The 13,158-nt window shown below is 49.6% G+C and overlaps 1 protein-coding gene across 2 annotated transcripts in view; it reads right to left on the bottom strand.

The window, feature by feature from the left end:
* Positions 1–13,158, bottom strand: part of PTGIS (prostaglandin I2 synthase) — a 43,061-nt gene that overhangs the window by 7,158 nt on the left and 22,745 nt on the right. For both annotated transcript variants that reach the window (XM_060033433.1, XM_060033432.1), the window contains 3 exons: positions 8,796–8,977; positions 1,463–1,631; positions 330–511 (listed from right to left, as the gene is read on the bottom strand). In XM_060033433.1, the coding sequence (XP_059889416.1) occupies positions 330–511; positions 1,463–1,631; positions 8,796–8,977 (533 nt within the window). The remainder of the gene's footprint in view (positions 1–329; positions 512–1,462; positions 1,632–8,795; positions 8,978–13,158) is intronic.

The raw sequence follows: 13,158 nt of genomic DNA, 5'->3' as shown, positions 1-13,158 counted from the left end.
ATTCCAGGGAGAGGTAAAAGTGCTGGGAAGCTGACATTATAACATTCTGAAAACAGGAAAAATTGCTCAGCTGTCCCCTGCAAAGCGCTTAGTGTGTGCCAGGTGCTATGAAGATCTTGGTTACATGATCACATTTAATCTTCCTGACAACCCTGTGAGGCAGGTGCTATTCTGAGGTCCATTTCACAGGTGAGGAAACAGAGATACAGAGAGATGAAGTGATCGGGGCAAGGTTCCCCAGCAAACAAAGAGCAGAACTGGCTGCCACTCAGATAGGACAGATCCTGAAGCCACTCATCCTCCCCCACAGCCCCTGGTCTGCCTTTTACCTCTGGGTCTGTGTAGATCTCCGGGTCCTTCTGGGGACTCAGGAAGGGGAAGAGGAGGAGGCGGTCGCCACATCGTAGGGTGAATTCCCGCCCATCTGCCATGGGCAAGGCCATGTCCACCACGACCTCGCGGGTGATGAAGGGTGCAGCGGTGAGCCTGAGGCTCTCACTCAGCACGCTGTCTGCACAGGGCAGGTAAAAGGGGGGTTCAGCACTGTCCTCTTCCCCACTCGAATGCCACCCCCAGCTCTCATTTTACAGAGGCAGGTGGAAAGGCTCAGAGAGGGTGCATGACTTGCCCACCATCACAAAGCAAGACCCAAAATGGCCAAGTGATGAGATGTGATTGCTGCAGTCTTCAGAGACTTTGGACATGAAGGTTTGGGTCTGACCCTAAAAGAAGCTGTGAGGGAAGGTATCTTCCAGGGAGATACCAGAGCAGGCTAGGGAAAGAGCAGGGCCAGCCATATTGGTTGTGTCTGCCTGCCCAGCATACATTCCATTTCTGGAAACAGTTCCCTGCTTTCTTCTGGGGACCATCCCCTCCCCCACTCTCAGGGGTTGGGCTGTTGATTTCACTAATCAGAGCACCCATGATTGGCTCCAGATGGGCACATGACCCAAAGAGAGCCAAAGAGACACATTCCTGGGGCTCTGGGTAGGAACGTTGCAGAGAAGCACACCCTCCCAGAGCCGGGAACACATCAGCCCGGAGCCACTGGCAGCCATCTTGCCAGCCTGAGACTGGAGTCAACCCAGTGGAAAATGAGGCTGAGGATGGACAAAGACCTGATGGCATTGCTAAAGCACCTGGATCTACCTGTGCCTGAAGCCAGTCCCTCTAGACTTTTTAGTTACCTGCCCCACATGAAGTCCCTTTTCTGCTTCAGCCCATTTAAGTTAGGTGTTTTGCCACTTGCAACAAAAAATCTCCCACTGAGACCATGGAACATGGGTAGTGGAGACCAGGGCATGGAGATGCCAGGTCTATGAAGACAGGAGGCCCAGGGGGACCCTAGGTCAGAGGACACCGATGGACCCTGGACGCTGGGAACCCATGACGGGGAGGGCGGGCTTGGGGGCCCATGATGCCCTGGCCTTTGGGGCTGTCTTGGAGGGTCTGACTGTCTCACCAAGCACAGGCATGCTGTCCAAAACCTTCTGTGGGAGGGCGGTCATCTGCGAAATGGGCTGCTCTGCTTGCAAGAGCATAGGCTCAAGCTCTCCGCGGACAGCAGCCAGGGCCTCGGGGGTCCTGAGAAGGAAGAGCAGGACCCAGAAGGCGGCAGGACCCATGTTCCCCTGAAACGAGAAGGCGCCCCCGTTACAGCATCAAGAGCGCAAAGCTGGGCTGGGAGCTCACCAGTCTGTGCCACAGACACAGCCTGGGCCAAGGCACTGGGGCCGGGAGGCCTGGCTTCCCACTCCTGAGGACCCATGTCTATCTTCGGCCTCAGGACACGGCCCAAATATGCTCTGGTGACTTTGGCCTAGCCCAATGCCTGCTTCAAGGCCACTCTTGGCATCCCTGACCTTGAGCAAAATCATTGATCTGAGGTCACACAGGAAACCTCCATAGCTAATCAGCGAAAATGTCAGTACAAAGTATATCAGTTAAGATTACTGTTAACATCTGAGGATGGATGCATCCTTAGCCCCAATTCCCCAACCTTCCCTGCATGCATGCTTCTTACCGTGTGACTCTGCACTTCCTCACATTAAAGGGGCAGAGCGTATTTCCTCAGCCCCTTGGAGTTGGGCTGAGCCATGTGACCTGCTTAGGCCAATAGAACGAGGCAGAATGGACAGAACAGCAGTGCTAAGTCTAGGCCTTAAGAGACCTTGTGGGTTTCTACTTGCCCGGCTAGCTGGCTGGTCCCAAGAGGAAGATGAGAAACACCCGGGGCAGAGCTGAGCTGTCCAGCCAAGCCTGGTCTAGACCAGCTGACTCCCAGCAGACCCACAGACAGGTGAGTTAAATAAACGCTCATCAAGGTATGTCACCGAGTTTTTGTGGTTGGTTGTTATGCAATAATAAGAAACTGGTACAAAATCTGAATGTTTGCTTTCAAATATTTGAGTATTGTGTGCATATATAGCAAAGCAGCAATAATCAATGATGACTGTGAAAGCTATTAGTTTCTTGAACAAAAATTATGTAAAACTTCCCAATAGGTAAATAATTAGGAAAACGGATAAAATTTCTTGCCCCAAGACTTCAGCCTTGGCTCAATATTTTAATACTCCGGTATTTAGCATGTGGCTAAGATATGATGGGGTATCCTTAAATGAACTCTAGATATGGTTGGAATACCGATTAACCTTGATTTGGAGGAAGATTTCTGTCTACCATAAATGACTATCTTATCCAATCTTAATAATGGAATATTAAGGAGTCATCAAATATCATGTTTACCAGAAATTCAATTACAGACACTATTGCACATGGACGAAAGGACATTTGCACAAGGATACTTCTCACGGTGCTGATGTAACAGGGAAAGACTGGAAGCAACCTCAATAGGAGATCAGTGTGATAAATGATGACCCAGCCATAGGATGATGACACCGGAAGTTGCTAAAAAGGAGCTGACTTTGTGCGTGCTGATATGGGACAGTAGCCAAGACGCACTGAAGCAAGATGCGGGACGGGGCCTCATCGTGCTACCATTTGTGTGTACATTTAAAGAGGGACATATATGAGGAAGCACAGACCATCTCTAGAAGGAGATTCAAGAACCTGGCAACTGAGGTTTCCTCTGGGACAGAAGCTGGGAGGGGAGAGAGGCAGAAAATAAATGCACAAAGCGTCAATGATGGTGAAACAGATTTTCTTTCTCTTTAGCTGCCATGAATTTAGTGGTGCCAGGTGCCCTCATTCAATCTTCCTATCAAGCAGGCACCGTTATCACACCTTCTTACTGAAAAGGAAAACTAAGCATGCCCTAGTCCCTCCCCACTGCCCAGCAGATTGTGGGGGGCTCAATGGTATCTGTCAAATAAACATCTATGTTCCTTTGGGCTGGGGACCTCCAAGGCAGGCTTGGAGGTGGGCTGGCACAGCCCAGGACCAGGACCAGGCAGAGTTGGGTTCAAATCCCAGCTGCCCACTTCCTGTGACCCTGGACAAGCCACTCCCCTCTCTGGGTTTCAGAACCTCCCTCTTGGTAAAATGGGAATAAATACGTGCCCACTCCTGGGGCGGCCACAAGGAATACGAGTGACTCCCACAGGCTGAGCACACGGTAGGTGTTCAGAAGTGGTCCCCCTCTCTCACCAGCCCCTCCCTCGGGTTCGAGAACCGATGGAGGCCTTGGACTCTCTCTGAGATTTCCTCCAGAGCCTCAGGTCCAGCTGAAACAAGCAAGGTCACTTGCTGTCCATCACTTAAACAGCCAGGGGAATGCAGGCGACAAATACTTCAGCTTTGGGTTAACTCAGTGCCAAGGCCATTTTACCTGCCCAGATGGTCAGATGGGGGCCACCACTCATTAATTACAAAGCAGGAGTGGGAAACAAGGCTGCTCGGTTAACTTTGCTTTCAGGAAGAAGCTGTGGCAAGTTAGGGAGGTGACGAAGACTGCTTTCCGCCCAGCTGCACCGATGTGTGAGCGTGCATGTGTGTATGATCACACAGCCACGAGATCTTTAGTCCACTACCCTGGAAGCTGAGTGTTCTCCCACAGGACCTTGCCTCAGTTTACAAGGACACTTCTGTCTAATCTCCCTCCCTCCCACTGCAGCAAAAGTCCACCACCCAGCAGCGCCTGTGCTCTCTTCTACCTTTTCTGTGAACGACGGTATCTGACCTCCAGGGGGCGCGCACTGTGAGCCAGACCCGGTGCTCAGCGGCTCACGTGCGCCACCTTGTGGCCTCCTCTCCGCACTGTCAGTCAACTGGAGTGGGGACACCTGCAGCCCTGCCTGCCCCGCACCACTCCCCTGCCTTTGGGTAACAGCAGCCCATTTTCCTTCGGAGAACTACCTCCACTTCATGTGAAGTCCAGTGGATTGTCTGGGGCGAAACTACCCCCTCCAGACCTCAGGTGTGACCATGTGACCCCAGCCTGGGCCACTCAGTCAGTGACGGACTCAGAGGGGACAGGTGACCTGGGCTGGGCCAGTGGGTATCAGACTTGGGGTTTGTGCTGGAATTCACGGGAGAAAGAATCCCTCCTCCATGGGGACTGCCAAGTTGCCAAGAGCTGCTGGTGGCCTTTGCTGCCACCACCTGGGAAAGCCCATCTGAGGCGTGAGAGAACACAGAGGTTAGGGGTGGGAGATCACAGATTACATTTATTTTCATTTTTTTGTGATTAAAATTTTTTTCTAAGGGAATAAAAGAATACTCTAAGTGCAAAGTAGATCCTGGATTGGATCCTGGAAGAGAAAAGGGACAGTAGTGGAAAAACTGGGGAAGTCTGGATAAAGTATGGACTTTCAATTAATAGTAATGTACCAACGCTGATTTCTAGTTTTCCCACATGCACGGTGGTTCTGTAAGAGGTTAACACTGGGGGGAGCTGGGCGAAGCGTATTTGGGAACTCTCTGTACTATCTTTGCAACTCTTCTATAACCTATAATTATCTCAAAATGAAACTACTGAAGGGGAAAAACCCAATTCTGTGCACAGCTATTATTCTTATTACCTCCTCCTTTTGGATGGTGAAATTGAAGCCCAGAAAAGTGAAGTGATCTATTCAAGGTCACACAACTAGTCAGTGGCAGAGCTGGGATTCCACCCAAGTCTGTCTCACTCGAAACACTGCTTTTGCTTTTCATCCTCACGTTGCAGTGCCTCCACGATCACGATCGCGATCATCTCCACTGAGCAGCTGAGCATCTGTAAACCCCGTGTCCATGCAGCTCCCACAGTACGCCTCCCCCCACTCAGGACCACCCAGGAGTTCCTGCAGCCATGGCTGCTGAGGCCAAGGCAGACGTGGAGAAGGAAGAGAAGAATGAAACTTGACTGATGGGGCCGCGACAGTTAGCGGTGTCAGTCCCAGCACTACTGTGGTCAGCAGAGCCACCCATTGCCTGACAGCTCAGAGCTGGGAGAGCAGCCCGGACCATGATGGGCCCGCAGGGGCAGGCCTTTGGGAGCTCTCCTCCCTCCGCCCACTCAGCCCACCCCAACCCAGCCCACGTCCCCTAGGAGCCAGCCTCTTCCCCTGCCTGCACCTTGGATCTCAGCCCACCAGGCCCTCCTCTAGCCCCTGGATGCTGGAGACCCCCTGACCCCTCCATCAGCCTAGACCCCAGGTCTGGGGCTCTGGACTCACGGAGCCTTTTCGAGGATCCTGTGAGATGATGTTTGTAAAGTGCTCAGTCGGGTGACTGGCACAGGGTTAAGCGCTCAACAGTATCTTTTGAAATGATTACTCCTCACTCAGATCTGACGACAGCAATCCCAGCTACCATTTCTCAACCCCTTGGAACACTTCCTGCAGCCGGCCTCTGGGTGGCGCTCCCTCCGAGCTCCCCTCCCTGGCGGCTCCTTGTCTCCCTTGCTGGCTCTCCTCATCTTTCCGACCCCCACGCTGGAGAGGCCCAGGGCTTGGCCCGCTTCTCCATCCACCCTTGAACAACCATCTCTGCGCTGTCAACCCCCCAACATGTCCAGCCTGGACCTTAACCCTGGACCCCAGACTCTTCTTTTCTCCAGGCGCTCCTACCTGCCCGCTCTCCAGCTAGAACTCAACATGCCCCAAACAAACCCCCGACTTTCTCCCCCAGAAGTCACTCCTTCCACCATCTTCCTCAACTTCAGCCTTCCTGCTACTCACGCCCAAGCCTGGAGTCATCCTGGTTGACGTCTTCTCCTAATGTCCCATCCAAGAGCAAAGCCTGTTGACTCTACCTGGAAATATGTCCAGAAGCCAATCCCTCTCCCTTCTGCCCTCTGGTCCAGCACCATCCTCTCTTGCCTGGATATTGCTGCGGCCTCCTCCCTGGTCTCCTTGCCTCCACTCCCCCCACTACAGTCTATTCTCAGCAATGCAGCCAGAATGACCCCTCTAAAGCAGAAGGCAGGCCATGTCACTCCTCTGCTCACAGCCTTTAAAGGGTTTCCATTTCAGAGGAAGAGCCAAAAGTGCTCCCCATGGCCTACAGGGTCCTGCATGGTCTGGCTCCTGCTACCTCCCTGCCGCATCACCCTCATCCCCACCTCAGGGCCTTTGCACTTGCTGCCCACCCCCTCCCCCATCCTACACAGCTACATGGCTCACTCTCTCACTTGCTTTGAGGTTCTGCTCAGATGTCACCCTCTCGGTGAGGCCTTCCTTGACCACTCAAAAAAGCAGGCCCTCCTCGCTCCTGCCGCCATCCCTCTTCCCTGCTTTATCTGTTCTCCACAGAACTTACGATCTGTAATACATTTTACATATTTCCGTGTTTAGTAATTGTCTGTCTTCTCCCACCACGATGTCAGCTCCTTAAGGGCAGGGGTCTTTGTTCTGCTCACTGCTCTCTTCCCAGCTTCTAGAATGGTGCCTGGCACACAGTGGGCCCTCACTAAGTATTTCTTGAATATGTTTATTGAGCACTAGTTACCTGCCAAGCACAGTTACAGGATTTTACATGGATTGCTTCCTTTCATCCTCCCCACAACGCCTTGAGGAAGGTCCTGCCGTCTCTATTTTACGGAGGAGTAAAGCAAGGCACTAAGAAGGGACTGACTTGCCAAGTGGTGGTAAAGTCAGGATCCAAGTTCAGGCAGGTTGTCCACAGAGCCTGTGCCCCAAACCACTGGGATACCCAGCCTCTTGGCCCTACTCTCAAAAGACTCGAGATCTTGAAGGGTCTTCCACCTGCCTGAATTCTGGATGCTGCCAACAACTCAATCTCAGAGGACACCCTGACCCCAACTCTTGCCCAGTTCTCCTGGCCCCGCCAAAGGCTGTTTGCCGGGCTTGCTGCCACTCAAGCCACTAGGCCAGCATCCGGTTCTGCTGACAGAGGTCATTTCCATAGGGGATTATGGGGACAGTTTGGAGTCCCAAGTCACTGCCCATAAATATGTTATCAGACACTAATGGGGCCCCAACTGCTGATTAAACCCAGCCCCCAACCCTTCCCAGCCTCTGCCTGCAAGGACAGTTAATGGCTCTGGGAAAAAACTAAAAATAAGTCGTAAGTCAATGGGAGAGGAATTACCCAGAAATGTCAGCCTGTGTAACTGTCACTGCCGAGGTGGGGCCCAAAGAAGGAGGGGCTCACGGTTGGGGCGAGGGCAGCAGCCAGGCCTGGAGATGAGGCAACCTCAGCCCTGCTTTCTCTCACTCCAGTATCTAGTCCTTCACCAGCTTCACTGGCCCTGTCTTCCCTTGGTTTCCAGAATCTATGCACTTCTTCCTCATCTCCATGGCCACCACCTCCCCTTCCTGGAATACTCTATCCCCACATCTTCCCCCAAGTCCCCAAATCTAGATCTTTCTTATCATCCAGGGTTCAGCTCAGTCATCTCCTCCTCAGAGAGGCCACCCTGGCCAGAGTAGACCTCCAGGACCTATCTAGTCATGACCCTGTTTTATATCCTGCCTATCAGCATCTAAAATCACCCTATATCTCTTTCCCTGATGTCTGCCCCACCCTGGCCCCTGACTGAAACAGAAGCAACACAGAGCAGGGTCTTTGAGGTCCATGGTAAGTACTCAGTGGAACTTTTAAATGAGTCTTCAAGATAACTGGTCTGCATACTTCAATAATCTCAAGGTCGCAAAAAACAACTAAAGGCGCCAAAACTGTTCCATATCAAAGAAAACTAAAAAGGCAGAATGACTAAATGCAGTGTGTGATCCTGAGTTGGATGCTGGACCAAGATGAGCCATAAAGAGTATTATTAAGACAACTGGCAAAATTGGAATGTGGACTGTATATTAGATAATGATCCTGTATCTGGGTTAACTGTCCTGAATTTGATCACTGTGCTGATCAAATGATGATGTAAGGGAATATTCTTGCTCCTGGGAGATGCACGCTGAAGTAATTAGGGGCAAAGAATCATGATGTCTGCAACTAATTTGCAAATGGTTCAATAAGATACGCACAGTAGGAGACAGAGAGAAAGCAAATGTGGTCAAATGTTTAAAACTGGGGAATCAAGGTGAAGTATATATGAGTTCATTAAACTATTCATACAGCTTCTCTGTAAGTTTGATGTTTTTCCAAATTAAAAACATATATATCGAATGAATGATCCTGTTCGACAGTTAAGAGAGTCAGGGAACTGGGGCAGACAGCTGGGTGTGTGCGCAGCTCCCCACAGCCATACTCGCAGTGGCACACCCTCACTCATGTTCACCTACATGCACCAGGATGTGAGCGCCCATGCAGGCACATGCATACGTGCTCGCAGGCATGTGCCTAAGTGTGCCTGATGGCACACACGCACATGAGGGCACACACGCCACACAAGCACTCATATGCACAGCCTCACGTCCACACCTGCACACACCCACCTGTGTGGCCCAGAGCTGCAGCACCAGAGCCCGCGCCTGCATCTCCTCCGACACGCCCATCTCCTCCAGGTGCAGCAGGTAACTCTCCAGCCATTTGCTCCGGTGGGCCCGAGTGGCCAGCCTGGCTGGGGACAACAGCTTCCACAGGCGACCTTTGACCCTGCACACCTGGTTCTTATCCCCTGCAGGGACGGAGCACAGAGGATGAGGGTTACAGATCCACCTCCAGCCCAGGGTCACCCAGCCCTGACCTCCCATTAGGCCAAGGGTCTTCCAGGTGTCACCCCAGGGGATGGAGAGTTCCTGTGGGAAAGAGGCGACAGGGACCCAGCCCTTAAATGCTGGCCTGGCCCAGAGGAAGTACTCAGTCAACATTTGCTAAATGAATGGGCTTCTCAGCACAGCAGGGGGAGGGGCAGGAAACGGGGAGCCACATTCTCCCTTCCTGGGGTCTGATCCCAGAGGAACACCAGCCCATGTGGGTGGGGAGACCCTGAGAGCACACTCAGCACAGCGTCACTCAGGGGTAACAACCAAACTGACCACCAAGAGGGGACAGGTTGGTCTGGGGTCTCAAACTCAACTACCTGCAGGAAAGGCAGGTAAAGTGAATGAGGGAGGAGGGACAGGAAGGGGCCCAACGGGAGGGTCGGGTGGCTCCACTCAGCTCCACTGACCAGCCCAGCCCAGCCAGGGAGCCTGGGTTTCTAGAAGAAACTGAAATCCAGATGTTCAGGGGAAATCTTCTCATGTGTTTTAAAGTTAGCATCTCAGTAAGAAATTTTTAATCACCACACAGGCCACAAAAGCATCTCAAGTTAAACTGGCTCACGGATCACCAGTAAACACCATTAAATAAACGATGGCGTGTTTACATTCTGGAAAACCGTGAAGCAGTGAAAACCAATGAGGAAGTTCTTTATGTCCAGCCCTCACCGGGCCCACACAGGCAGACCATTGAAGGAATAAAATCAGATGCTTATTTATTTATTGTATTAACGCTACAAGATGATGCTGTATTGACATATATATATGTGCAAATATAAGACTTGGTCGTTCCAAAATCACTCCTTGGAAAAGGGGGAGTCGCTTGGATTGCTACAAAATTCCAAAGTACTAGAAACTCTCTCATTGACTTTTTTGAGCCACAAAGCAGTGTATCAGGAAGGTCCATCCACCCAGTGGCTCTAAACCAGGCTGCACGTTACAGGATGTAAAACGTAGGAGACACTTATTCAAGTGCATTAGTTACGTTTTCAAATAATATGCTCCCTATGCTTTTCTTCAACCTCTAGACACTTTCAGGTGACATACTTCTCAATTTAAACCAGTGAGGCCAATTGTTATCTGAAATACATGATTTTCCTCTTTCCCAAATTTTCAGGTACTGGAGCATCACCAGGCAGGTTTAAATCTCTGGCTGCTCAGGTCCCCACCCCACCCCCACCAATCTCATCAGAATCTCTGGGGGTGCGGCCCAGGCACACAGAGATTTTAAACAGGTGGGTGCAGGGTGCAGGGTGCAGGGTGCAGGAGGTGCTGAAGCCACCTCAGTTGATGCTGGTTCTAGATGCTTACTTACAGGACCGATCTGATGAGATTGATAACAAAAGGAGGTAAAGGGCTTCTCTGGTGGCGCAGTGGTTAAGAATCCGCCTGCCAATGCAAGGGACACGGGTTCGAGTGCTGGTCTGGGAAGATCCCACATGCCGCGGAGCAACTAAGCCCGTGAGCCATGGCCACTGAGCCTGCGCCCTAGAGCCCGTGAACCACAACTACTGAGCCCACGTGCCTAGAGCCTGTGCTCCGCAACAAGGGGAGCCACTGCAATGAGAAGCCCGCATACCGCAACGAAGAGTAGCCCCTGCTCACCGCAACTAGAGAAAGCCCACGCGCAGCAACGAAGACTCAATGCAGCCAAAAACAAATAAATTAATTAATTAATTAAAAAAGAGAGAAAAGAATCAAAATAAAATTAAATTAAAATTTTTAAAAAAGGAGGGGAAATTTAACGCAGATTTAGAAATGACTGGCATTTTTTAAGGTCTGACAGCACAAGTGCAGGTCTTGAATGTCACTGTAAATACGGCTTTTAAGGATGACTTTCAAAAGCAATGCAGTATGCAAAGACAACCGACAGAATGGGAGAAACTATTTGCACATCATACAGATACTTGTATACACCCATGTTCATAGCAGCATTATTCACAATAGTCAAAAGGTCGAAATAACCCGTGTCCATCAACAGATGAATAGGTAGATGAGAGGTGGCATAACCATACAATGGAATATTATCCGGTCTTAAAAAGAAGGGCATTCTGATGCACGCTACAGCAGGGATGAATCCTGAGAACGTTATCCTAAGTGAAATAAGGCAGACACAAAAAGAGAAATATTGCATGATTCCACTTATACGAGGTACTCAGAACAGGCAGATTCATAGAGACAGAGAGTAGGACACAGGTTAATAGGGGTGGAGGGAGGGAGAGATGGGGCGTTATTATTTAATGGATACAGATCTTCTGGTATGATGAAAAACTTCTGGAAATACATAATGGTACGGCTACACAACATTGTGAAGGTTATTTATTGAATTTTATACTTAAAATGGTTTAAATGGTAAATTTTATGTTATATATATTTTACCACCACTAAGAAAACAGGAAGATATGTGAACGTCATTTGGCAAATGAGCCAAAGATGGTGGTGTATAATAAAAAATTGGATTGGCAAAAACACAAGTAAAAAAAAATATAGCAGTAATTTGATCAAATCTGCTTAACATTTGGAGAGCTCTTAGAACAGTGCAGGATACATGAAATCTTACACAAGAGTTAGCTATTGCTACTCTACCTTGTTAGAAAAAGGCAAAGTGTCTACATCAGTGTGTTTACTATGCACTTGTGGGCAAAAGAGGAAAACAAGAATATAGCACATTTGCTTGTATCTGCGTAAAGGAACTCTGGAAGGATCCACGAGAAACTAATAAAAGCAGCCAATTGTGGAGAGTGGGAATTGGGTGGAAGAAGGGATGACAAGAAGGGAGGGGAGACTTTTCACTGTTACTATTTTATATTTTCAATGTTTGAACCACGTGAAACATATTCAAAATCTGGCACCACCCCCATCCCTGCAAAACATTTCCAGCGAAAGATCACAGATTCATAGACTTACAGATGCAAAAAGCTCATTCTGTATTTCAAACAGATGATCGGGAGTGAAGAAGAGGGGTTCTGAAAAACTGAGTTTGGTGACTCCACCTGGGGTCCCGCTGATGGGGAAGACGCAGGTGTCAAAGGTGGAGTCTGAAAAAGCCAATTCCTGAAATGTGAGCATGGGAAGAAAGCAACATTTCTAAACGGTTAGTTTCTATAACATGTGAGCTTAACGAGGGAGGCTCAACAAAATCAATAAGGAGACATCGGGGCTCCCCTGGTGGCGCAGTGGTTGGGAGTCCACCTGCCGATGCAGGGGACACGGGTTCGTGCCCTGGTCCGGGAAGATCCCACATGCCGCGGAGCGGCTGGGCCCCTGAGCCATGGCCGCTGGGCCTGCGCATCCGGAGCCTGTGCTCCGCAACGGGAGAGGCCACAACAGTGAGAGGCCCGCGTACCGAAATAAATAAATAAATAAGGAGACGTTATTTCATTTCCAGTCCTAATTATTTCCATGTTTAGGTTGACCAAAAAAACAAAGCACGACAAAACAAAAAAACTTTCCCACTGGGAAAACCAGGGTTTGCTGTGTATTTAGATCAGAGTATAATTGGGGCTCGTACTGTATTTTACCACGTGGAGGAGGGTCTAGAACTGCTCTGTCCAGGAAGGAAGCCACAAGCCACATGTGCTTACTGAGTACATGAAATGTGGCCGCCTGGAACTGAGACATGCTATGAGTAAAAAGTACACCCCAGATTTCAAGTCTTGCATGAGAAACAAAATGTAAAATATCGCAAGAATTTTTATACTAATTACATGCTGAAATGCTAATATCTTAGGTATACTGGGTTAAAGAAAAAACATAATATTTTTTATATTTTAAAAAATTGATTTATATTTTATAAAATTGATTTCACCTCTTCCTTTTTTTTTAATGCGTCTACTAGAAAATTTAAAATTACATATATGACTGGCATTCTGTTTCTACAGGATAGCACTGTTCTAGCAGGATAACACCAAACTGATAACAATGGTTACCTTGGTGATAGATGTAGAGGGAGTGTGGTCAAAAGAGAATTTGCCTTTTCTGTAATATTTGATTGTTTTTTCCACAAGAGGCCGGGGAGCCAAGTTAACAGCCCAAACTCTGGAGCAGAGTGCCTGACCTTGAACAAGGCACCTCACCTCTGAACACCTCAGTTTTC

Source organism: Delphinus delphis, chromosome 15 (genome assembly GCF_949987515.2).
Source record: "Delphinus delphis chromosome 15, mDelDel1.2, whole genome shotgun sequence".
Lineage (NCBI taxonomy): Eukaryota > Metazoa > Chordata > Mammalia > Artiodactyla > Delphinidae > Delphinus > Delphinus delphis.
This window is presented reverse-complemented; position numbering and strand designations above follow the sequence as displayed.